Source organism: Hevea brasiliensis, chromosome 12 (assembly GCF_030052815.1).
Source record: "Hevea brasiliensis isolate MT/VB/25A 57/8 chromosome 12, ASM3005281v1, whole genome shotgun sequence".
Classification (NCBI taxonomy): domain Eukaryota; kingdom Viridiplantae; phylum Streptophyta; class Magnoliopsida; order Malpighiales; family Euphorbiaceae; genus Hevea; species Hevea brasiliensis.
In genome coordinates this window covers 37,794,306-37,821,603 of record NC_079504.1, presented here as the reverse complement: position 1 = coordinate 37,821,603, position 27,298 = coordinate 37,794,306, and the positions used below count along the sequence as shown (strand labels likewise).

The window sequence follows — 27,298 nt, the reverse complement described above, 5'->3', positions numbered from 1 at the left end:
GGGAAATGGTTGTGGTGGGATTGGGGTCTGTATATCTTTCTCTTGCCTTTGGGACAGGGGCCGGTTGTAACTTGTAGGGACTCGTCTCAAGCGAAGAAATGATATCCACTCTCAAGGTTTGAATCGAATCGTACGATTTTGTTGAACTAAATGATAGTATTTATGGATGGTTAAATTTTTTGATTGCAGAAATTTTTTGGGTATTCTGGGTTTCGGCCATACCAGAAGGAGGTGATCGAGAAAATTCTTGAGAGAAGGGATTGTCTGGTCGTCATGGCCACTGGCAGTGGAAAGTCTTTGTGGTAAAATCCACTTATCCCTTTTTCGTTTTTATGTTTGGTTTCCCAGAAAGCTATTTTGCTTTTTTCCTTCTCTCTCTTTCCTCTGTTTCTGTTACATGTTTGTTTTTGTTAACAGCTACCAGGTTCCTCCTTTGCTTGTGGGAAAGACTGCCATAGTCATAAGCCCTCTTGTATCTTTGATGCAAGACCAGGTACTTTCTATTCTGTTTATATGTGTGTGTGATTTACTTCCATTTGTTTAATTATTTTAAACTTTGAGTTGGGACCTGCCAATGCTTTTCCAGGTGATGGCTTTGAAACAAAGGGGAATCAAAGCTGAATATCTTGGAACTGGTCAGAGTGATCACTCTGTCCATAATTTAGCTCAAAGTGGTCATTTTCATTTATTATTCATGACTCCTGAAAAGGCATGTTTACTTCCTGTCAGGTATCATATTTGTAGCCGTTGCTTTTACATGGTGCCTATTGAAATAGAGATGCAAGATACTATCATGCATGCAATTTCATGTTTGATGCATTTATTAGCATCTTATAAATTACAAATATTTATAAATTGCATTTTTTTTTTTGGATTCTTCTCGGTTAATATTTTTGCTTTCATCCTTTCATTTCCTCCTCATAAACTTCCTTTTGTGGGTGGCAACATATAGGCTTAATGAATTTAAAAGTCCTACAAAATTTAACTTTTTTCTTTCTTTTTGTGGTACAAACATTGTTTACTTGAGTATTTATAAGTACCTTTTTGTGCCTTTCTTATGATTATTTGTTTGATATTTTTTTTTCTTGAAATAATGACATTTATCATCACCATGGAGAAAGTCTAATGAATGCAGATGACTGTACATAGTATGAACTGTGTGATATCTATGTCTGGAAAGTGGTGACCTATTTATGTTCTGCTACTTCTTTTGAATTGAAAATGATTGCGCAATGCTTTGCCTCCCTTTTCCATCCATCATCTTGAGATGAAATGCTGTTATCATTTTCATTTCATTTCTGTAGCTTCTGGTCAAAATTGCTAGAGGTTGGAATTTGTCTGCTTGCCGTTGACGAGGCACATTGTATATCAGAATGGGGCCATGATTTCAGGTTATTAAATGCATTATTTCTATATTGTTTTGAAACAAGTTATTGTAGTCCTATTTTCCAATTATGCAGGTTCTAACCTTTAAAGGGAAAACTGAACATTTGTGCCAGTTTATTATTTATGTATGCATGGTCCTATGTATGTTTGGGTTTAGGGCAATTGGACAAAGGAAAGAGAGAAAGGGGGAGACAAAAGGAAGGTGGGCATGGGGGGCTGGGGGGTTGGGGCTATATCCCAAGCCCTGACATGCAATGTCTAGCTAAATCATTCTAAAGTCAGTTGGCCAAACTCAAAAGATGCTGATCTCAAGCCCATCTTGGCATTCTGCATATTTGTTTCCTTCAGCAAATGATCTATAGCTTGAGGTGCCAATTCAATGCAAGTAGCAAAGCAGTTGCCAAATATCTTCTAAGTTTATATGCTTTAGAGCTGCTACAAGCACTTTGAGCTGTTGAAGAGCCTCCTCGGAATGGGATTATCCTAGTTACCATGCAAGTCTTAAACCTCTTTTAACAATGTTGAGGTTAGTTACCATGTTGGTGGTTTTTGGCTGTTTTCCATAAAGATGGAGAAGCAACAGTACAGTCAACCTGTACCATCCTGTACCAAGCCTCCAAAACTTGCTCTACCTGGATTACTAAATGACTATGCAATCTTTTATAGGGAATATCAGCCTAACATACCTTACGTTTGAGTTTAATGTGCTGTCGTTTTGAGCTTAGCTACCATTTTAATAGTTTTTGCTGAAAAGATGGAAGAAATCAAAGTCCCATCAACCTGTACAATCCTGACCAAGCTTCCAAAACTTGTTCAACATTGATTACCAAATGACTTTATCCAATCTTTTATAAGGAAAAATGGCATAACATACGTTACTTTTGAGAGTAACATGTTCCTTTACAATGTCTTGTCTACAGTAGTAATACATTCCTTGAAGGCCCAAAATATTGTTTGCCTGGCATCACTTGTCAACCTTCAGTCACCTCCTTTCTTATGAGTCTTGTAGTTCAATCAGTGATCAGCATGTTGCACAAACATTAAGACCTGAATGCCTCAAAATAAGCATAACATTCAATGCACTGGTGTTCAACCATATTCTCAAATGGAAGTTAAAAAGCTTTTTTGGGAAGAGATTCATAATGATATATATTTTATTTTTAGTACTTGTAACAATTGCTCTTGTACTTTTTGTTTGAATTGCTGATTTTGGAGGAAAACTCCATTTTCTTTTGGTTTGTCAGGGTGGAATACAAGCAATTAGACAAGTTACGCAATATTCTCTTGGATGTTCCATTCGTTGGCTTAACTGCAACTGCAACAGAAAAGTATCCCCCTCTTTTATTTGTTTATTTATTTGAAAATTGAGATTATCATTTATTATTCATCTTCTTTATGCCTTTGGCTGTATGGGAAAGGGAGAATTGAAGGTAGCCATTTGACCCTTTTTTTCCCCCTAATTTATTGCATTTGTGATATGTATGATTCTCTTGATTCTTAACCATAGTTTTCAAAGGGCACACTTCAAGTTCCTCAATTGCCCAAGCCCTAGGTCATTTATCTTGAGGCGTTCTGTAGTTAGGCTCCATACCTGTCACGCACCTTAGCTAGTTGGCTTGCACATGAGAAGTTTTATGTTTATTTATTTGTTTATTTTACTTGCTTTTGGTTGGTTTTATTGGTATGTTGCTTATTTTTATTTATGCCTTTTAGAGTTGCTTTTTAAGTTTTAACCATTGGATGGTACTAGTTATTCAATTAGATATGTGCAATTGCATTAACTAATCTTTAATATGTAAATATAATAATATGATACGGCCTTCTAATCTTAAATTCAAAGTTGCCTTTCTCCTTTTTAATCATGTTGACAATCTAAAATAGTGCCAAACAAAAGTGTTTCTAGGTTTGGGGATATTTCATTAGAAATTATAGATGAGACTAATTTAGAAGAGATGGATTTATGTTGATTGCAAGATTGGCTCAATTAGTACACTTGTATGCATTGATGTTTATTTGTTGAAATTGAACTATACAATGCTTAGTGGTGATTATATTTTTTCCCCTTTTTTTCGACCATTCATTGGGCTTTAACATTATACTTGTTTGATGGTAGCTTGTATTTCCATTATTTTTTTGCCATATAGCCCATCTTGAACTAGTTTTGGTGGTTAATTTCTTTGTAGTATTCGTGTTTTATTGTAGAAATTTTGGATATGTTTTCATTCAATTTTTACTAAAAAGCTTTTTAAAAAAATTATTTATATATTTATACACATTGTGATAAATGTGTACCTCACATCATTAAGAAGTGCGCTTTTGTCTTGAGCCTAGGCCTTACTGCATTTTGTAGCATTATGTGCTTTGCTTCTTTGAAAACTATTTTCCTAAATGGCCATCTTTGATTTTGATCGTGGTTTTTTATGAACATGATTTGTAGCCATAGGAGTGCATTCCTAAATTTCCATTCCTTTTAGGCCTTAAGACTTGAATGCTCCCACCAACACCCTCAACCACCACACAAACCACAACCACCCCCCCCCCCCCCCCTCCCTCCCTCTACTCTTAATATCTTGGTGATATTCAGAAAATGGAAAAGCATAATTTCAAAACTTACTGATGTGGAACAGCTAAGAACAAAGGACAAAATAAGGACCAATCCTTGAAAAGAAAACTAAAACTCAATAATTTTATTTAATCTCATTAATAATCATAATCCAAAGTTGCTGAATAATAGAAAATTAGCTCTATTATAGAGCTTACAACTCTAATCAAATTAAGAATAGAAATCCTAATTCAACTCTAATTAGGAATACTAAATAAGATAAATTAGAAAATAATAGACCTAATAATAATAAAATTCCTAAACAATAAAAACTTTTTAAATTTCTTAATTCTAGAATAATTAAAATTCTTAAATAAAATTCTGAACTTCCTATTTTATATTACTTACATTAGCTTGTTTTGGACCACCTTTCTATGTTTGACTAATTTGAGCATAGTAATGCGAAGAAAGGTGCAATGACTGCTCATTGTTGTAACAAATGTTCATTCCCTTCCTCCCTTGCTCTCCTCAATATATACAAAAATCTGGTATGCATGGATACCTTACCTTGACAATATTATTTTTGCATATAGTTGGATTCAATCCCTTAATACATTTAGAAGCATAACTTGATACATCCAATAGAGAGCAAGAAATTGTTGTTATTATCACCTATTTTATTGTCATTTGTCCCCATTGCAGGATTATTAATAAACCTCTTTTTATCTTCTTATATATTAATCAAAATTTTGTGGAAATTACTTGTGTATCATGTCATCTTAGTCGTAAATGTTACAAGATAGAAGCAGTACCTCATATGTTATAGTTTTATTACATTACTTTATCTTTTTTTCATTTTACTATTTATGTTCCATTATATATTTGTTCTAGGTGTGATAATTTCCAATGCATAAATGATTGTATCCATGTTATGAGGCACATACCCACCATTGATGAAGTGGCAAGTCCTATGGCATATGTGTGACTGTTCATGTTTATATTGTGTTGTAAATAAGAAAAAAAGTAGAGAAAGAAAGGGAAAAGAAAAATAACTCTCACATACATCTCTGTGATTTATAATCTTGCCTATATGTACAAGAATTCTAAAATAGGAAAAATAGCTATACATGGATAACAATTATAAAATAGGCTACAAAATAGACTATACTACAGGAATCCACCTAAAATAGGAATGCACCTAACATATCCCACAACTGTTAGTACTTCCCTTTAAGATGGTGCATAGATATCTTGCATGCCCATCTTACAACCAAAACATGAAAGGACTTATTGCCAAGTCCTTTAGTTAAAACATTAGCTAGCTGATTTTCTAAAAGCCTATACGAATTATCCAGAATCTAACAATTTATCTTTTCCTTGATGAAATGTTGATCAATCAATGTGCATTGTTTTGTAATGCTAAACTAGATTGTGAGCAATGCTAATTGCAGTCTTGTTATCACAATATAATGTTTGATTCCCCCTTCTAACCTATGATGCGCGGAAACGTTAGGTGGGAGCATTTCCCCGTTCCGAAAATGTTTCCCTATCGAAAACATGAGAACACGACACGGAAACGTCTCTAGGATGTGTCCGTAATTTCAAGAAATAGGAAACGCTTCTCCAACAAAAAAAAAAAAAAACCTAAAATCAAATCATGCTGTGTCGTAAGGATGTGCAATACTTAGGTTAAAACAAGGCAAATCGCACCGCAAGGAAGAAGAAGAAGAAGAAGAAGAAGAAGAAGAAAGGAGGAGGACTTTATTTATGGGTAATATATATATATATATATATATATATATATATATATATATATATATATATATATATATATATCATAAAAGATGTTCGACAATAAATAAAGTCCAAATATTGTCCTATCAAAAAGAAAAAAAAATTACAACTTTATACAATCAATTCAATTTTTAAATAAATTAATTAACAATTAATACATGCCTAAATTAATTAACACAAAATAATTGATACATAACTTATGTCTAAATTAAATAATACAAAATAATAATTTGCTTTTGAATATTTTTCAATATAAAATAATTAATACATATCTAAATTAATTACTTAATTTAATTAATTAGACTATTTATATATTTATGATTATAAATAATTGAAATAACAAATATATAGAATAGTAAAATTAATTTTGAGATGTTGTACAAAGGGTCAAAGTTCTCAAAATATAGTGAAAATTGAATAAATAAAATTAATAATTATTTATGTAAAAAAAGTCTTCAAATAGGAGGAAATTTGGGTATCGATCTGTATATCATATATATCACAAGATTCTTGAAAGAAAAAAAAAGAAACAGAACATGGGGAAGCGAGCAAAGTATCAATGGGGAAGGAGCAAAGCATCGCGATGCATACTTGAACCAAGTTGCCCTCTATCATCACTCCTCCAATTGTCTTGTCGCCGCCTTGCCATCCAGTAGGTACTCCTCCTCCTTGTCTTCTTCTTCTTCTTATTCCTTGCAGCGCAATTTGCTTTGTTTTAACCTAAGTATTGCACATCCTTATGACATGATGCGATTTGATTTTAGGGTTTTTTTTTTTTTTAATTTGGAAACACGTTTTCGATTTCTTGAAATTATAGACATGGCCTGGAGACATTTCCTTCTTGTGTCCTTACATTTCCGGCAGGGAAACATTTTTGGAATAGAGAAACGCTCCTACCTGATGTTTCCATGCATTGTACATAAGCATGACTCACAAAACCATACACCACACTGACTCACAATACTTACAGCGTATGTATGGTATATTGAGGATCATGCATATGCTAACTCACAACCCCTAATTGGTCTGCCATGTGTCTTCCAATGATTCTCTCTAGTATGCCTTGGTTTACTACAATAATAACATTTTAAGTTATTTTTGTTTGATGAACCCTAGTTACTGTCTATTGGTTGTTCACGAAAGGTGTTAGTGACTGGCCCTACTTTGTATACAGAGACAGTGTGTATCATTGCACTTTTTCATCTTTCCTCCTGTTGGACATAAGAATGAGCTTGTCTCGAGGAAGATAAAGGATCCTTGCAATGTATCTGAACCAAATCTAGTCACATTCCATATTTAAAATAGCAAGAAAATCATAAACACACTCCTCTATCAATTTCTAGAATTTAGAAGCATCTTCAGAACATGTAGCTTGAAAATCTCAGTAATAGTCTAATTCTTGCCATAGACCTTTCAATTCAACAAAATGTTGCACTATAGTCATCTCTTCTTGTCTGGTCTCATGCTCCTTATTTCGTAGCTCATTAATCTCAGCATCATTACCAATCTGGGAATAGGTTTGAGCTTTAAGTTTTTTGAGTTATATTCAGTAATAAATATCCTTGAGAAATTTGTGGTTGCATTGAGTTGATAAGTCATGACATGATAAAATAGTTTTTAGATTCCCATTGATTGATTGTTGGATCAATAAAATCTTCTTTTGGCTTATCTCTTATAACATAATCAACAAACCTGTGTCTTGAATGAACAATAAACATGACCCTGACCAAGCAAGGTAATTGGTTCCATCTAGCTTCATAGGACTAATACGCAATAAAGGATTGTCGTCCAGAAATCCAACTTTAACTCCACTACTTTTAGTAGTGGCCTGAGAGCTTTTCTCTTTCGCCATCTTTGATTAGAATAGAGAAATAACACTTTTTCTAGAGGCCAAAGAAAGGCAGCAAAAGTATGTCCTAAAGGGACAATAGACTGTAATTGGCTTTGAGAATCAATTTCTCCTTAGTTCGCAACAATCTAGGGCAAAAGTTCTAATATCATGTAAATTAAAAGAAAAAAAAAATAATAGAGAGAAAGAAAGGGAACAGAAAAATAACTCATACATCTCTGTGATCTACAGCCTTGCTTATGTATATGGGTGAGCATCGGTTGGTTCGGTTTGATCTGAAAAACCGAATAAATCAAAATTTATAGTATAACAAACCGAACCAAACTAACTTATGGAGAAAACCAAATTGAAACGAATTGAACTGGTTCAGTTTGGTTTGATTTAGTTTGATTTGTCGGTTTGAGCTTCATCTTGGGCTTTTTGGGGTTATTTTGGACTCGTTTCATATCTAATTTCAGTTATTTTTAACACTAATTTTGGACCTAATAACAATTAATATAAAAAGCGAATTAGTTGATTCAGTTTTATTATATTTTTCTCAAAAAACTGAACCAAACATATCGAATTTCTTAAATTTAAAAATCAAATAGAATTTCTTAATTAAATTGGTTCGGTCATTTTTTGTGATTTGAACCAAATTCTGCTCACCTCTACCTACATGTGCAATAATTTTAAAATAAAAAATAATTATACAAGAACAATAGCTATAAAGTAGACACTAATACAAGAATCCACCTAACGTAACCCATAGTTGTCAACATATTACTTTGATATGACTTCAATAGTTCTTGTAAGATATATTTGGAAATAATAGTTTTGATTTTGCCTATTCTTTATGCATGAGTTCAGGGTTAGAATCGACATCATCAATTCCCTAAGAATGAACGATCCTTATGTGGCTGTTGGCTCATTTGACCGAAAAAATCTCTTCTATGGTGTCAAACATTTCAATCGTGGTACACTTTTTATGAACGAGCTTGTTCAAGAAATTTCAAAATTTGCAGGGAATGGTGGGTCAACTATTGTTTACTGCACAACAATAAAAGATGTTGAACAGGTGCATTTTTTTTTCTTTTTCATCTTCTAATTATTAAATCTTGTATTCCTTAATTTGAAGTTAGTTTCTTTGCTTAGGAAACGGCATGCATATCTTCAAAAAACTCAAAACTTGACGCCCATTTTCAAGTTTAAAAGAACATCGTTCCAAGAGATATTGTGATGTAAAACAAGTTCTAATACCAAAATCATGTAGAACAAAAGGAGACCAAAGATCAAGAGAAACAAATTCTCAAGAACAAAGAATTTCTTTAAAGATAGAAATTGTCCAAGTTTATTAATTCTCAATTGTCAATAATATCATAATAGTCAAATCTATTAAATGATAGAAAACCTATGCCTATTTGTATAGTTTTTGTAACCCAAATGAAATACTATTTAGAAATCCTAAATAAAATAAATGAGAAAAATAATAATAAACCTAATAATAGAATTCTTAAATAATAAAACTCTTAAACTTCCTAATTTAACAATGAATAAAATTCCTAAGTATCCTAAGTTGATTCTTCTTCTAATACTGCATCACGTTATTTTGAGGCCAAACTGTCAAAAAAAGTCAAACCTTTGCACAAATTGTCAATTTTGGCCAATTTTTTTTCTTAGTCAATTTTGGCCTAATTTCAAACTTGAGTGTTTATTTTGGCCAACCTTCAAAATTGGGGAATTCTAGTGCTAATGAGGCAGCTCTATCAGCAAAATTTATTATATTTAAATTGTGGGACCCACCTAACTAACCATGTATAAACCCATGGTTAGTGGACTGAACGGTGCTTTTGGGAGGAAAGAATAACGGAGTCGTTTTCTCACTCCTTTTTTGTTGTGGGTTTGTATAAATACTATTACTCTCTAGAAAGCTGCACTAACTTCATCCTAGCATGTGAAATATCAATATTATATGTTGTAGTTTATTTAGTGATCCACTTAACAGGGTAATCTTTCAAGTTTTGTGAGCCATGAATTGCTAATAGTTCAGAGGTAGAAGTTCTGAATGTTAGAACTTAGTTTCTTGTAAACCTTTTCCATTATCATCTATTGTTGCATTGGCAATGAAACAGGAGGTTTGTATATTTGATCAGTTCTACTTGAATATTTATTTAAGTATAGTAGTAGTACACTAATTTTTATATTAATAGTTCAAAGGTAGAATCCCAAAGCCACCTTTATTTCAAATGTTGCTTTAACAATTTAATTGCTTTTTAAAAAAAAAAAAAAAATTATAAAAGCACAGACAACGACATATACGTATCATCAAAGAGAAATAGTTTAAAATAGTAGGACCAAGGCTTTGAAATTAAGCCAAGGCTGCACCATCGTCAACATCACCGGCGTGTTTGAACTTCTGTAGTTCTTTGAAATTAAGCCAAGGCTTCACCCAAACCTTAGCTTCATATCATGGAAAACACAAATGAAACAGAGAGTGGCATTTGGTTAAAACTTAAAATTGGATCTGTATTGGATAGAAATTGTCTTCACTCTAGGTTGGGTGATTGGTACTGGCTATTAAGAAAAGGGAATAGTTTTTTACCATCTTATCCTATATTAGTAATTAGTAAGTCTATAAGATTTTGTGTCGATTTGATTCTGCCAAACGGTTTCTGGTTGACATGTTTTTTATACTATGTTCTACCCTGTTTCAAAAAAACAGAGCATAAGTCTAGTGTTGCAGGAAGGGTGGAAGGAGTCTTGTGGATAAGCAATCTACCTGCAATCCCAAATGGGACTAAGGAGATGTACCTGGTCAAGCTTTCAGATATTAATCAGTGACTGGGAAATCTCATGTATAATAGAATCGATAAGAAAGAATTCAGGCTAGTAAAAAGAAGTTCCTCCACCATAGATACAAATGGTGCGGTTAGCATTACCTGGATTGCTTATTGATGTCTCTGTTATAGTTAGAGGAATGGAAAGAGTAGAAGATGGGAGAACCCATTTTAGTGTTGTTGTTTAGCATAGCCTTAGTTGCCCATTGAAACTTGAAAGTGCATCATTTAGGTAATGGATGGAAAGAAAAAATAAAAAATAAAAAATAAAAAAATGACTACGTTTTTTCTTCAATCCACTAGCCATGGGTTTATCAATGATTAGCTAGGTGGGTTCTTCAATTTAAATATGACAAAATATGCTAACTAGACTGCCACATCAATACTAGAATTCCCCAATTTTAAAGTCTAGCCAAAATAAATACTAAATTTTGAATTGAGTCAAAATTGACAAAAAAAAAGGCCAAAATTGACAATTCCGGTAAAGGTTTAGCTTTTTTTACAGTTTGACCTATTTTTAATGTTTTTATTTTCCCTCCTGTATGATGTGACCATCATTCGAATTCTTTTTAGAAATTGCTACCAATTTATTATTGTGCATTGTTTGACTAACTTTGATACATATTCTTGTCATCATATATTTTTCTCCAGATTTTCAAGTCACTTCAGGAGATAGGAATTAAGACTGGAATATACCATGGCAAAATGAGCAGCAAAGCTCGTGAGGAGTCCCATAGGTGTTCACCACTAAACTATGCATTTTTGGAGTAGCGATTCTAGTTGTCCTCCTTGTGATTAATAATTGTTGAGTGTTATATTATACCCTATACCTTCTTTCTCCCATTGTTATCTTATGAGGAATTGATCTTTACATGCTTAAGTGAGCTTTTTTCTTCTTAAGGTCATTTATAAGAGATGAACTACATGTCATGGTTGCCACTATTGCTTTTGGGATGGGCATTGATAAGCCGGACATAAGGCAAGTGATACATTATGGTTGCCCAAAGAGTCTAGAGTCCTATTATCAGGAGAGTGGACGATGCGGAAGAGACGGTATAGCTTCTGTCTGTTGGCTTTATTATACAGGAAGTGACTTTACGAAAGCTGACTTCTACTGTGGAGAATTGAAAACAGTAAGTGAATTTGCTTCTTCTCTTAAGAAACTAGTTGAATTTTTTTTGCTTTGGCTTATTAAAATGATTTTTCTTATCAAAATTACTACACTAATTTATTATCTAACCAAACATTTGAGAATTTCTGTGTTGTTCATGTTCTTCCATAAAAAAAGTTGTAGTAATTCCCTTTTTTTTTTTTTCTTTCCTATCTTTTTGGAATTAATTTCACACTGCGATTCACTAGGAAAATCAGAGAAAAGCTGTTGTGGAGTCATTGATGATTGCACAAAAGTATTGCATATTGGCAACTTGTAGAAGAAAGTTCTTGCTTGATTACTTTGGAGAACATGTTTCAGCTGACAATTGTGGTTTAGCTTTCACTTGGATACTTTAATTTGTTATTTTTACTAGACTGGCTTAAAATTTTCTACCCCTTGTTATGCTTATCAATTTAGTTTATTTGCATTGTTTTTGCAGGAAATTGTGATAATTGTAGGTTCTTAAAGAAGGAACGCGACCTGTCAAGGGAAGCGTTTCTTTTGATGGCTTGCATTCAATCATGTAGGGGTAAATGGGGTCTCAATATGCCTATAGACGTTCTTCGTGGGTCTCGAGTAAGTTATTATTTATTGAAAATAGCTAGTACTTTTTTGTGATTATTCATCATAAGGAAATTGATTGTTGATACTAAATGCATGCTTTTCTTTTCCTTTTTCAATTTATTAAATGGCTTAAAAGTAGCACATATATTTATTTTATTCCCTACATTCAATTCCAGGCTGGTCAAGGAAAAATTAAGAAAGAAACATTTCTACTAAGGCCAATATTACCCTGTCTACTTTGCTTCTTCATGATGGTGGCTGGGGATGGAGAAGATTAAAGTTTTTGCCTTAGTGATATGGGAAGCAGTAAATTGTTATAGAGAAAATTGTTAACTTGCTCATAAATGAGTGGAATTCAAAATATTGTTTGAATCTATTGAATTTTAGCTTAAGCCATCATTCATTTTTAATTTATCTTCCCCATTCTTACATGGTTGTTTGTGGATGTTGTCTTTCAATGTGGATTGTAGGCAAAAAAAATTCTTGATGTGCATTTTGACAAGCTTCCACTTCATGGACTTGGGAAAAGCTACTCTTCAAATTGGTGGAAATCATTGGCTTATCAATTGATCTCTCATGGTACCTTAAGTGATTTATTTGAAAATTTAGTTATAATCATTCTAAATTACATGCATGTCATTTATGGTTGCCTGGTGCTATGAATTATTGGTTGTATGAATTGTTGAGCCAATAATTGTGGTTTGGTTCACCAACTCCATGGTCTTATACTTTGTGAAGCCTTGTTGTAATACATGATGAGTGACTCGGTGCATGGAGCATCCCACACTTGTGGGATTGGGGAGGGTTGATGTATGCAACCTTGCCCCTGCTTTGCAAAGAGGGTGTTTCTGTGGCTCGGACCCATGACCTCTAAATCACAAACAGAGTAACTTTACCGTTACACTAAAGTTACTATATTGTGGTACATAATATCGAGAAATATTTTCTTCTGTATGTTTCTATTTTTCTCATGTTTTTGAAGTCATGTCTTAAGTTAATTTCCTCAAAATTTTAAGTTGTATTTGTAGAAAGAGATAATTCTTATGATTTCAATTAATGTACATGGTTATATATATATATTTGATTCCTATAATTGTGTTCTACTAATTAGGAAGAAATCCTAAATAAGAAATCCTAAATAAGAATACAGAATATACAGAGAAATAATATAGTGATTGACTTTCCATAACATAGTGATTGACTTTCCATAACACTCTCCCTCAAGTTGGAGCATAGATGTTAATCATGCCCAACTTGTTACAAATGTAGTCAATCCTAGCTCCATTCAGAGCTTTTGTGAAAATATCTCCTAAGCGCTCTCCGGTTTTGATGTGTCTGTTGAGATGATCATTTGTTGAATCTTTTCACAAATAAAGTGACAATCAATCTCAATATGTTTGGTCCGCTCATGAAACACGGATTAGAAGCAATATGAAGAGCGACTTGATTATCACACCACAATTTCGCAGCGGGAGGTCTTAAAACTGTCTCATCTAGTAATTTAAGTATCAACATTACCTTACATAGTGTTTGTGACTTGGCTTTGTATTCGGATTCAGCAGTAGTTGGTGAAACTACACTCTTCTTCTTGCTTCTCAATGACACCAAATGTCTTCCAATAAAAACGCTATATCCAGTAGTTGACCTCTGTCAATCTTAGATCGATCCGATCGGCATTTGAAAAACATTCAACATTCAAATGTCCATGATTACTATATAGCAAACCTCTTCTGGGCGCCCTTGGATAACACAAGATTTGTTCCAAGGCTTCCCAATGAGCAACGGTTGGGGAAGACATAAAGCGACTTACCACACTAACGGCATAAGCAATGTCGGGCGAGTGACGTAAGGTAGTTCAATTTTCCTACCAATCTCCTGTATCTCTCTGGATCTTCAAACAACTCATTATCCCACCTACTTGATTTGTAAAGTTGGAGTCATTGGTGCGCTACAAGGCTTAGCACCTAATTTTCTGTCTCTGTCAATAGATCGAGGACATATTTTCTTTGAGACAAAAAATACCCTTCTTACTTCTCATAACCCGATACCCAAGAAATACTTTAACAATCTCAAGTCTTTGGTGCAGGCGAGTTTGGAGGAAGGTTTTAAGAGATGAAATACTGCAGAGTCACTCCCGGTGATGACAATGTCGTCCACATAGATTACCAAGAGAATTAGACCCGCCTCAGTTGCCTATAAAATACTGAGTGATCACACTTACTCTTTTGCATACCAAATTCCTGTACTGCTTCACTGAATCTCCCAAATCATGCCCTAGGACTTTGTTTCAAGCCATAAAGAGACTTTCGAAGCCTACAAACTTTACTCAACTCCCCCTGAGCAACAAACCTAAGTGGTTGCTCCATATACACCTTCTCCTGAAGATCACCATGAAGGAAAGCATTATTGATATCCAATTGATGCAGGGGCCAATCATATGTAGCTGCTAAAGAGATAAACAAGCGAATATAAGTAAGTTTAGGTACAGGAGAAAAAGTATCAGAGTAATCAACCCCATATGTCTGAGCATATCCTTTTGCTACAAGGCGTGCTTTTAACCTAGCCACAGAACCATCAGGATTTACTTTTACTGTAAATACCCATTTGCAATCAATAGCTTTCTTACCAGTAGGCAAAGGCAATAGTTCCCATGTACCATTAGCATCTAAAGCCTCCATTTTCTCTTTCATAGCATCACACCAGCCAGGATGAGACAGTGCCTCACCAACAGTATTAGGGATGGGAACAGAGTCTAAAGAAGTAACAAAACACCGAGAACAAGAAGACAATTGATTATAAGAAACAAAAGAAGAGATAGGGTAAGTACATGAACGTTTACCTTTATGAAGAGCAATGGGTAAGTCTAGATCAGAATCATGATCAGTATGAGGTACAGGATCTCCCAACGAAGTAGCTGGTGGAGGATCTGAGTCAGGAATCTCCAATCTCCAATCTCCAATCTCCTAGAATAAACATGAACAACGGGAGGTCGAGTAGGTCTAGAGACAGAAGGAACAGGCTGTGGGAGAGGACTAGACATTGGTTGGACAGTATATATTAAGAGATCATCCTCCTCCCCCTGACTCTCATACACAGATGATGGAGGAAAAATGGAGTGGACTAAAAAAATGTGACATCTGCAAAAACAAGATAACAATTAAGAGTAGGAGAGAAACAACGGTACCCTTTTTGGGTAGGAGTACCCAAGGAAGACACATTTGAGAGATTTTGGATCCAATTTAGTAACACTGTGGACGAACATCACGCACAAAACAGGTACAACAAAAAATTCGGGGTTCAACAGGGAATAAAGATTTTGTAGAAAACAAAGCAGTATAAGGAATATCCCCATTAAGGACAAAAGACGGCATGCGATTGATCAAAAAACATGCCGTAGAAATTGCATTCGCCCAAAAGTTTTTAGGTACTTTTATATGAAAAAGAAGAGCACGAGTTACCTCAAAAGATGCGATTTTTCTTTCGTACGCCATTTTGGGATGGGGTATCCACACATGAAGACTGATGAAGAATGACATTTTGTATCATATAAGGCTGAAATTGTGCTGAAAAGTATTCTTTGACATTGTCACTTCTTAATATGCGCACAGAAATATTAAATTGAGTTTTGATTTCATTACAAAAGGCACAAAAGATAGAAAACAACTCAGAACGATTCTTCATTAAATATAACCAGGTAACACGAGAGTAATCATCAACAAAAGTAACAAAATAACGAAATCCAGTTTTAGATGTAACAGAACAAGGACCCCAAACATCAGAATGAACTACCTCAAAAGGGGATGAAGCCCGTTTATTGACTCTAGACACAGAAGGCAAACGATGATGTTTTGCAAACTGACACGACTCACATTCTAGTACTGATAAAGACTGAAATTGAGGACACAGCTTCTTCATGGTAGACAAAGAAGGATGACCCAATCTACAATGAGCTTCAAGAGGTGTTAAGGTACTGGAGTAAACAAGCGATCGCGGTACATGATTTTTCAGAATGTAGAGACCACCTGACTCGCGTCCTCTACAAATAATCTGCTTCGTCGTAAGATCCTGAAACAAACACTAGTCAGGAAAAAAGAAAACAAAGCAATTTAAGGTACGAGTAAGTTTACTAATAGAAAGTAGATTAAAAGAGAATTTTGGTAGACACAAAACAGAAGACAAAGAAATTGACGAAGTCGGGTTCGCAATTCCAGAACCCATGACACAAGAAGTAGAACCATCAGCTAAAGTAACAGTAGAGGAAGTGAGATTAGACTGAAAAGCAGATAGAAGACTAGAATTACCTGTCATGTGATCTGTCACACCAGAATCAATAACCCATTTGGATGAAGAAGACACAAGGCATGTAGTGGATTTACCTGACTCAGCGATCACAGTGACAGGGGAACTGGTAGGCTTTAGAGATGCCTGATACTGGAAAAATTGTGCAAAATCCTTTGCAGATACCAAAATAGTTTTCTCAAAGGAAGATACTGTAGAATTCTCTGCTGTCATATTTGCCATCTGTGATCGTTGATTTTTCCTCTGAAGTTGCGGACAATTATATTTTGTATGGCCAGGCGCATGGCAATAATAACAAATGACTCCTCTTGAGTCCTGATTAGAACTAGCCTCTCCATTACGCTGATTATTTACATTTGCTGTAATTCCTCTTCTACTTCCTCTTCTATTAGCCTGTTGTCCATTTGGAGTACGGCTAATAAGAGCACTACTGGCAGGCTGTGAAGATTGAGTACTCTCTGTACGAAGGACCCGTGTGAACATTTCATGCAAAGAGGAAATCTCAGAACTGGAGAGAATCTGAGATTTAACAGTCTCATACTCTGAAGGAAGGCCTGCAAGAAAACTCATAACAGCCAGTTGCTCCCGTTGGGCCTGCTGAACTTTCACATCAGGACTAAAAGGCAATAATACATTAAGTTCCTCATATACCCGTTTAAAATCCATAAAATAAGCCGTGAGAGACTTATCCTCTTTCTCAGCACGGTAGAATGCCTTACAAACATCATAAATACGGGAGATATTCCCTTTACCAGAATACAGAAAATCTTAGTAATTCATCAATTCCTTAACAAATTCATAGTGATTAATTAAACTAATTACCTCACTATGAATTGAGTTCCGAAGCTGCAAAAACAACCGAGCATCCTCCCTTAGCCAAGTTTGTCGTGTATCATCAGTGGGTGGATCTTTAGTAAGGTGATCATCCTTATCAATGCTACGCAAATAGACCCTAACAGTCTTACTCCACTCCAGGTAATTCGAACCATTAAGTTTGTGTTCCGTGATCTTAGTCATCACCGGAATCACATCAGAAATAACATTCTTATTGTCTGCCATTTGTTGAGACAAAGAAAACTAACCGAAACGCTAATCCAAAGTGCTTATAGCAGCAAAATAGCCTAAAATCACAAATCAAGCAAATACCCAAATAGGATCTGAGAGCCAAACTTCAGAAGTCCTTTAATGGTATACTGGATCAGGCAACAGCACACAGTGGTGGAATGAGGGGGTTGAGGCGACGCTGGCGATGTTGATCGGGATCGAAACGGCCGATCGGCAGCCAAGGTCTCTCCTGAGCTGGGTAGTGAGAACAAATAGTCACCCTAGATTGATGACCTGCTTTGATACCATGTAGAAAGAGATAATTCTTATGATTTCAATTAATCTGTACTTGGGTATATATATACAATTAATTCCTATAATTGTGTTCTACTAATTAGGAAGAAATCCTAAATAAGAAATCCTAAATAAGAATCTGAGAATCTGAGAATATCTGAGAGAAATAATATAGTGATTGACTTTACATAACATAGTGATTGACTTTCCATAACAGTATTAAGTATGAAAATTTCAATATTTTTTTGGCTGGAATGACTATTTTAGTTGCACCTCAAAATATCAATGTATAGATTTTCTGAAAGATGGAGAGGTGTTTTAGAACTTAAATTGGCATATTTAGAAAATATGATAAATTACTATCATGGACTAAAATAATCAACTAGTTTGTGACAACAATTTACGATACAGAAAGCATGGAAATTAATAATGACCATAGTTTTAAATCACAGCCGTGGTCGTGGTCATGAGTAACGGAAATAGGCATATAACAGCCGTAACTTTTTTTAAAATTTTGCAAAATTCATAAAATGAATAGATATTGGTAAATATAAGTAAAACTAAGATACACAATTATATAATAAGCATAAACACATCAAATTAAATATCATTAATAATATATTTTAGTAAAATTAATTTTGAAAAATAATTCAAATTAGAAAAAAAAAAACACATTAACCTATAGATTGAACAAACCAATGCTTTGTACTATAAATTTAACAACAAATCTAACATCAAATAAAATTTTCTTCAACAAATATGCAAAAAACAATAAATAATACTCACTTTTTGCAAGTATTTGTGGAGAATAAAAATATTTATGATGATCTTAGCTTAAAAAAGAATAAGGGAGAGATTTGTAGAAAGGAGAAGTTTAGGTGAAATTTTGAAAAAAAAAATGTAATAGAAACAGTAGCAAAAAAAAAAAAAAAGCTGCTTGCATGTGTTTTTTATCAACTGAATTATTACGGTAACAGTTGTTACTGTAGAAAGAGATGATTCTCCTTAATTTCAATTAATCTGTACATGGGTATATATATACAATTGATTCCTATAATTGTGTTCTACTAATTAGGAAGAAATCCTAAATAAGAAATCCTAAATAGGAATACAAAATACAGAATATACAAAGAAATAATATAGTGATTAACTTTCCATAACACTTCCCCTTAAGTTGGAGCATAGATGTTAATCATGCCCAACTTGTTACAAATGTAGTCAATCCTAGCTCCATTCAGAGCTTTTTTTAAAATATCTCCTAAGCGCTCTCCGGTTTTGATGTGCCACTGTTGAGATGATGCATTGAATCTTTTCACGAACAAAGTGACAATCAATCTCAATATGTTTGGTCCGCTCATGAAACACTGGATTAGAAGCAATATGGAGAGCAGCTTGATTATCACACCACAATTTCGCAGGCAGGGAGGTCTTAAAACCTGTCTCATCTAGTAATTGAAGTATCCACATTACCTCACATATTGATTGTGCCATGGCTCTATATTCGAATTCAGCATTAGATCGAGAAACTATACTCTGCTTCTTGCTTCTCCAAGACACCAAATTTCCTCGAACAAAAACGCAATATCCGTAGAGTTGACTTCTGTCAACCTTAGATCTATCAATCGTTTGAAAAACATTCTACATTCAAATGCCCTTGATTACCATATAACATACCTATTCCTGGAGCGCTCTTCAGATAACACAAGATTTGTCCTAAGGCTTCCCAATGAGCAACAGTTGGGGAAGACATAAACTGACTTACCTCACTACGGGCATAAGCAATGTTAGGAAGAGTGATTGTAAGGTAGTTCAATTTTCCTATCTCTGTGTATCTCTCGATCTTCAAACAACTCACTATCCCCTGCTAACAGTTGTAAATTTGAAGTCATTAGTGCACTTTAAGGCTTAGCACCTAAATTTCTTGTCTCTGTCAATAAATCGAGGACATATTTTCTTTAAGACAAGAAAATACCCTTCTTACTTCTTATAACTTCAATACCCAAGAAATACTTTTACAATCCCAAGTCCGTGGTGCAGCTGGTTTGGAGGAAGGTTTTAAGAGATGAAATATCTGCAGAGTCACTCTCAATGATGACAATGTCATCCATAGACTACCAGGAGAATTAGACCAGCCTCAGATTGCCTATAAAATACTGAGTGATAACACTTCTCTTTTGCATACTAAATTCCTATCTTTGTTTCTTGAATCTCCCCAATCGAGCCCTAGGACTTTGTTTCAAGCCATAAAGAGACTTTCGAAGCCTACAAACTTTACCCAACTTTCCCTGAGCAACAAACACCTCCTCCTGAAGATCACCATGAAGAAAAGCATTCTTGATATCCAATTGGTGCAGGAGCCAATTATATGTAGCTACTAAAGAGCTAAACAAGCGAACAGAAGTAAGTTTAGCTACAGGAGAAAAAGTATCAGAGTAATCAATCCCATATGTCTGAGCATATCCTTTTGCTACAAGGCGTGCTTTTAACCTGGCCACAGAACCATCAGGATTTACCTTTACTGTAAATACCCATTTGCAACTAATAGTTTTCTTACCCGTGGACAAAGGCAATAGTTTCCATGTACCATTAGCATCTAAAGCCTCCATTTCCTCTTTCATAGCGACACCGGCAAGAATGAGGCGGTGTCTCATCAACAATATTAGGGATATGAGCGAGTCTAAAGAAGTAACAAAACACCGAGAACAAGAAGACAATTGATTATAAGAAACAAAAGAAGAGATAGGGTAAGTACATGAGCGTTTACCTTTACGAAGAGCAATGGGTAACTCTATATCGGAATCATGATCGATAAAGTGCAGGATCTCCCAACGAAATAGTGGTGGAGGATGAGTCAGAATCTCAATTTCTGGAATAAACATGTACTACGGAGGTCGAGTAAGTCTAGAAACAGAAAGAACAGTGTGGGAGAGGACTAGACATTGGTTGGGCAAGATATATTAAAAGATCATCCTCCTCTCACGACTCTCATACACGGATGATTGAGGAAAAAATGGAGTGAACTTAAAAATGTGACATCTGCGAGAAACAAGATAACGATTAAGAGTAGGAGAGAAACAATGGTACCCTTTTTGGAGTACCCAAGGAAGACACATTTGAGAGACTTTGGATCCAATATAGTAACTGTGGGCGAACATCACGCACAAAATAGGTACAACAAAAATACGAGGGTTCAGAGGAACAAAGATTTGTAGGAAACAAAGCGATAAGAAATATCCCCATTAAGGAATGAGACGGCATACGATTGATAAAAAACATGCCATAGAAGCGCATCCGCCAAAAGTGTTTAGGAACTTTCATATGAAAAGGAAGAGCACGAGTTACCTCAAGAAGATGCCAATTTTTTTTCGCCACGCCATTTTGGGATGGTGTATCCATACAGAAGGCGATGAAGAATGTCATTTTGTGTCATATAAGATTGAAATTGTCTTTGAAAAGTATTCTTTGGCATTGTCACTTCTTAATATGCGCACAGAAATATTAAATTGAGTTTTGATTTCATTACAAAAGGCACAAAAGATATAAAACAACTCCGGAACGATTTTTCATTAAATATAACCAGGTAACACGAGAATAATCATCAACAAAAGTAATAAAATAATGAAATTCAGTTTTAAAAATAACAGAACAAGGACCCCAAACATCAGAATGAATTAACTCAAAAGGGAATGAAGCCCGTTTATTGATTCTAGACACAGAAGGCAAACGATGATGTTTTGCAAACTGACACGACTCACATTCTAGTGCTGATAAAGACTAAAGCGAGGACATAGCTTTTTCATGGTAGACAAAGAAAGATGGCCCAATCTACAATGAGCTTCAAGAGGTGTTAAGTCTTTGGAGCAAATAGCGACCGTGGTACATGATTTTCCAGAATGTAGAGACCACCTGACTCACGTTCTTTACTAATAATTTGCTTCGTCGTAAGATCCTGAAACAAACACTGGTCAAGAAAAAAAAAAACAAAACAATTTAAGGTATGAGTAAGTTTACTAACAGAAAGTAGATTAAAAGAGAATTTTGGTAGACACAAAACAAATGACAAAGAAATTGACGAAGTCGGGTTCACAGTTCCAGAACCCATTACACAAGAAGTAGAACCATCAGCTAAAGTAATAGTAGAGGAAGTGAGATTAGACTGAAAAGCAGATAGAAGACTAGAATTACATCATGTGATCTCGCACAAAATCAATAACCTATTTGGATGAGGAAGACACAAGGCATGTAATGGATTTATCGACTCGAATCGCAATGTGATGAGGAAGCTGTAGGCTTTAGAGATGCACGATCTTTGGAAAAGCTGCAAAATCCTCTGCAGATACCAAAATAGTTTTCTCAGAGGAAGATACTGTAGAATCCTCTGTTGCCATATTTGTCATCTGTGATCGCTGATTTTTCCTCTGAAGTTGCAGACAATTATATTTTGTATGGCTAGGCTCATGGCAATAATAACAAATCTCTTGAGTCCTGATTAGAACTAGCCTCTCCATTCTGATTATACACATTTGCTGTAATTCCTCCTCTACTTCCTCTTCTATTACCCATGTCCATTTGGATTACGCTAATAAAACTATTGGCGGTGTGAAGATTGGGTACTCTCTGTACGAAGGACCTGTGTGAACGTTTCATGCAAAGAGGAAATATTGGAACTGGAGAGAATCTGAGATTTAGCAGTCTCATACTCTGAAGGAAGACCTGTAAAAAAACTCATAACAGCCAGTTGCTCTCGTTGGGCCTGCTGAACTTTCACATCAGGACTAAAATGCAACAATACATTAACTTCCTCATATACCCGTTTAAAATCCATAAAATAAGCCGTGAGAGATTTATCCTCTTTCTCAGCACGGTAGAATGCCTTGCAAACATTATAAATACGAGAGATATTCCCTTTACCATAATACAAAAAATCTAAGTAATCCATCAATTCCTTAACAAATTCACAATGATTAATTAAACTAATTACCTCACTGTGAATCGAGTTTCGAAGCTGCAAAAATAACCGAGCATCCTCTCTTAGTCAAGTTTGTCGTGTATCATCCGTAGGTGGATCTTTAGTAAGGTGATGATCCTTATCAATGCTACGCAAATAGACCCTAACAATCTTACTCCACTCCAGGTAATTCGAACCATTAAGTTTGTATTCCGTGATCTTAGTTATCACCGGAATCGCATCAGAAATAACATTCTTATTGTCTGCCGTTTATTGAGACAAAGAAAACTAATCGAAACGCTAATCCAAAGTGTTTACAGCAGCAAAATAACCCAAAATCACAAATCAAGCAAATACCGAAATAGGATTTGAGAGCCAAACCTCAGAAGTCCCTTAATGGTATACTGGATCAGGCAACAGCACACAGTGGTGGAATGAGGGGGTTGAGGCAACGCCGGCGATGTTGATTAGTCGAAGCGGCCGGTCGGCCAAGGTCTCCTGAGCTAGGTGGTGAGAACAAATAGTCACCCTAGATAGATGACCTGCTCTGATACCATGTAGAAAGAGATGATTCTCCTTAATTTCAATTAATCTGTACATGGGTATATATATACAATTGATTCCTATAATTGTGTTTTACTAATTAGGAAGAAATCCTAAATAGGAATACAGAATACAAAATATGCAAAGAAATAATATAGTGATTGACTTTCCATTTACGGTAAATAATGGCTATTATCGTTAAGTGACGATGGTAACGGTTGTTGCCAATACAACTCATAACTTGTCTTTAAATAACTGTGTAAAGCATACTGGCCCTTGAAAAACTCATAAATAACGGCTATTGTGTAACATAGTGGCTGCTATTTAAAACCATGATAATGACTAAGTCAGCTTATCAGAATGTATTCACTTTATAGAACTCAACTGGAAATTCAATCATTGTCGGTATATATATTGGATACTGTGGTTGGAGATGATACATGGAGGATATCTAAGTAAACAATGAAAGGATATAATCAATATGAAAAAGAATGTTGAAGATTAATTGTTTAATGTGATTGTTAGATGTTGATTTCATGATTGCAAACTATTGGTTAGCTACTTGAAATTGATTTTTCTTTGGTAATGTTTGCTTCAACATTGATATTAATTGTGCTGTCCGTTAAAAATCTTTTGTATGATAAAATTATAATGATAATCTTTTTGCTCAATGTTGACTTAATGCAGGTTTTCTGGTGGAGACTATTGAGGATGTGTACAAATTTGTAAGGTATACTGTTCTTTCATTTTCTTGAATCTAGATTGCAATTCACCAATAAGAAGATTTTCGTATTTCCCTTTTATTTCTCCTTCCCTACTCATATATCTTATGTTATTGAAGAACCATAATCTAGAAGCTTAAGCTATCAGGAAGGGCCGGGATAGGTTTTAATCTTTTAATCAGCATCAGGCAAAAGTTCATCAGGCTTGCAATTGTTGGCTGGCACACTACCTCTTATGCTGAAACTTTAATTGCTAGAAACTCATGCTGACATAGAATTATGAAAGTATATCATTATTTGAACGATGAACCCATAAGTAACAGAAGCTTTGTTACCATATTAAAGAGCCACTCAGCCTAAAAGTTTAAGTTAATAATAAAGACCCAAGAGACGGTTGTAATCTATATTTTGTGTCATAAGCAATTAGTTGGGATTTGGGAAATGTCATCTGTAAGCTCTCTGTAATGACTGATCTGATTTTGTTCCTTTATTGGTAGTGTTGGTAAGAAAGGAGTGCAATTTCTTAGCTCTGCTAGACCTGATTATCAACCACGACTAGTTTTGCCATTGACTAGTGAAATGGCTGATGATGAGGAATATCAAAGTGCAACAAGTGGAGTTGGAGAATTCAAGAATTTTGTGACTCTGGAATCTGAAGGTTTTTCGGAGGTTGGTAATACAAATGTTATTTTTATTCATCAGATTTTAATGCACTATGGCTTAAGTAATTCAACCTGAAACAATCTAACTGATGCATGACAAAGTAGGTTGCATTTTGTTTCACAAAGCCCCTTTTTGTTCCCTGAGTCAGCAGGTTCTGAGTTGTACTACTGCATACTTCTATATATTGTTTACAACAGGCTGAGGTACAACTCTATCACATGCTTTTGGAAGAGAGGATGAAGCTTGCTAGAATCATTGGGACTGCTCCGTATGTATACACTTCCTACAATGTATTCACTTTATGACTCAACTGGAAATTCAATCATTGTGTTCTCTGTGGATACAATGGTTGGAGATATTCACATGGAGGATATCTGCAATGAAACAATGAAGAGTGTAATCAATATGAAAAAGAATGTTGAAGATGTTGTTTAATGTGATTGTTAGATGTTGATTTCACTTGATTCCACCAAAACTATTAGTTCCTTCATGATTAGTTACTCTTTGGCAATGTTTGCTTTAACATTTATTATTAATTGTGCTGTCACGTTAAAATCTCTTTGTAGTAAATTATAATGATATCTTTGCTCAATGTTGACTTAATGCAGGTTTTCTGGTGAGACAGCCAAGGGATGTGTACTAAATTTATGCAGGTATACTATTTCTTTCATTTTCTTGAATCTAGGTGCAATTACCAATAGAAAGATTTTCATGTTCCTTTTTATTTCTCCTTCCCTATCCATATATCTTATGTTATTGAAGAGACCATAATCTAGAAGCTTAAGCTATTGGAAGGGCTTCGATAGGTTTTAATCTTTTAATCAGCTATCAGGCAAAAAGTTCTACATCCAGGCTTGCAATTGTTGGCTGGCACACTACCTCTTATGCTGTAAACTTTAATTGCTAGGAAACTCATGCTGACATAGAATTGTATGAAAGTATATCATTATTTGAACGATAGAACGCAAAGTAACTGAAGCTTTGTTACCTACATTAAAGCCACTCAGCCTAAAAGTTTAAAGCTAATAATAAAGACCCCAAGAGAGCGGTTGCCAGAATCTATATTTTTGTGTCATAAGCAATTAGTTGGGATTTGGGAAATGTCACATCTGTAAGCTCTCTGTAATGACTTCATCTGATTTTGTTCCTTTTATTGGTAGTGTTGGTAAGAAAGGAGTGCAATTTCTTAAAACTCTACTGGACCTGATTATCAACCACGACTAGTTTTGCCAGGTTGACTAGTGAAATGGCTGATGATAAAGGAATATCAAAGTGCAACAAAGTGGAGTTGAGAATTCAAGAATTTTGTGACTCTGGAATCTGAAGGTTTTTCGGAGGTTGGTAATACAAATGTTATTTTATTCATCAGATTTTAATGCACTATGAAAACTTAAGTGTAATTCAACCTGAAACAATCTAACTGATGCATGACAAAGTAGGTTGCATTTTGTTTCACAAAGCCCTTTTGTTCTCTGAGTCAGCAGGTTCTGGAGATTGTACTACTGCATACTTCTATATATTATTTATACAACGAGGCTGAGGTACAACTCTATCACATGCTTTTGGAAGAGAGGATGGAAACGCTTACTAGAATCATTGGGACTGCTCACGTATGCTATACACTTCCTACAAGTTGTTTAGTTAACATATAATATACCATGTACACCTGTTGATTCTTCCTTTTGCAGATATGCTGTATGGTGATCAAACAATAAAAAAATTGCCTTGACAAGGCCATCAACAAAGCTAGGTTAGCAAACATTGATGGTGTCAACCAGGTATGGCTTAATCATTTTGATATTATGCTACCCAGGACTTTTGATTTATCTGCTCAATGTAGTATTGCTCTCAGCTCAGAATTCCATATCATTACTCTCATGCATTACCAGAATATGATTTCTACTTTACAAATTTGATGACCTTTTCTTACTGGTATTTGGGGATTCATCTTTCAACCTGTAGTACTGCTGAATATGTTAATTATCTGGATTAGTGCTTATACATGAAATGCTAATTGACATTTTCTGGAGTAGTGATTTGCTCCTGCTACTCTCTGAAAATCAAGATGGAATTGAATTTGTCACCGTCTCTCCTTTTTGTATTTGCAATCTACCTTCATTTGTGAATTGTAATTCAGATTTGAATAATTTATGCTTGATTATGTAGAGTAGATTATACGTTGAACAGCTGGATTCCAAAGGATTGGATGATTGTTGGAAAATAGTGAGTTGGGAATCTTTTTAAAAGGGCAGAGGAGTTATTTCATGGCCATGCTGTAATAGGATGCAACTAATTGGTGCATATCAGCTGTGTGCTCACACAACTTACCATAAAGCACCTGCCAGTGTTATATGTTGGTCATTAGTTGTTCCTAGCATAAAATTAGACACATTGATGAGGAATGTTATCATAAAATGGCTACATAATTGCTGTGTCTTTATAATGTTTGTATGCTGAACATGTTCTTTTCCCTTTTAGTTAAGAATTTGAGAGAATCAAATCTCACAAGTTCAAAAGAAAATTAAAGAAGAGAGAGACAGGGAGAGAAAGCTGGGGTGTGGGTGTGTGGGGCGCTGGTGGTGTGGGGAAGCAAGAAAGAAACTTTGGTTTTCCTTTCATGATTTACCATGTACTTTTTAATGCTACATATGAAATTTGATAATGTTGCAGCATCTTGTCAC

At 34.8% G+C, this 27,298-nt stretch overlaps 1 protein-coding gene across 1 annotated transcript; it reads left to right on the top strand.

The window, feature by feature from the left end:
* LOC131171214 (uncharacterized) lies at positions 1 to 25,941 on the top strand. The gene is made up of 17 exons (XM_058130683.1): positions 1 to 116; positions 190 to 302; positions 418 to 493; positions 587 to 729; positions 1,305 to 1,391; positions 2,631 to 2,714; positions 8,421 to 8,628; positions 11,039 to 11,124; positions 11,289 to 11,520; positions 11,747 to 11,870; positions 11,980 to 12,116; positions 12,575 to 12,683; positions 23,920 to 23,962; positions 24,452 to 24,623; positions 24,815 to 24,885; positions 25,226 to 25,270; positions 25,851 to 25,941. The coding sequence occupies exons 1-17, from the start codon at positions 99 to 101 to the stop codon at positions 25,939 to 25,941; spliced, it is 1,839 nt and encodes a 612-aa protein (XP_057986666.1). The 5' UTR covers positions 1 to 98.
* The last annotated feature ends 1,357 nt before the right edge of the window (positions 25,942 to 27,298 follow it).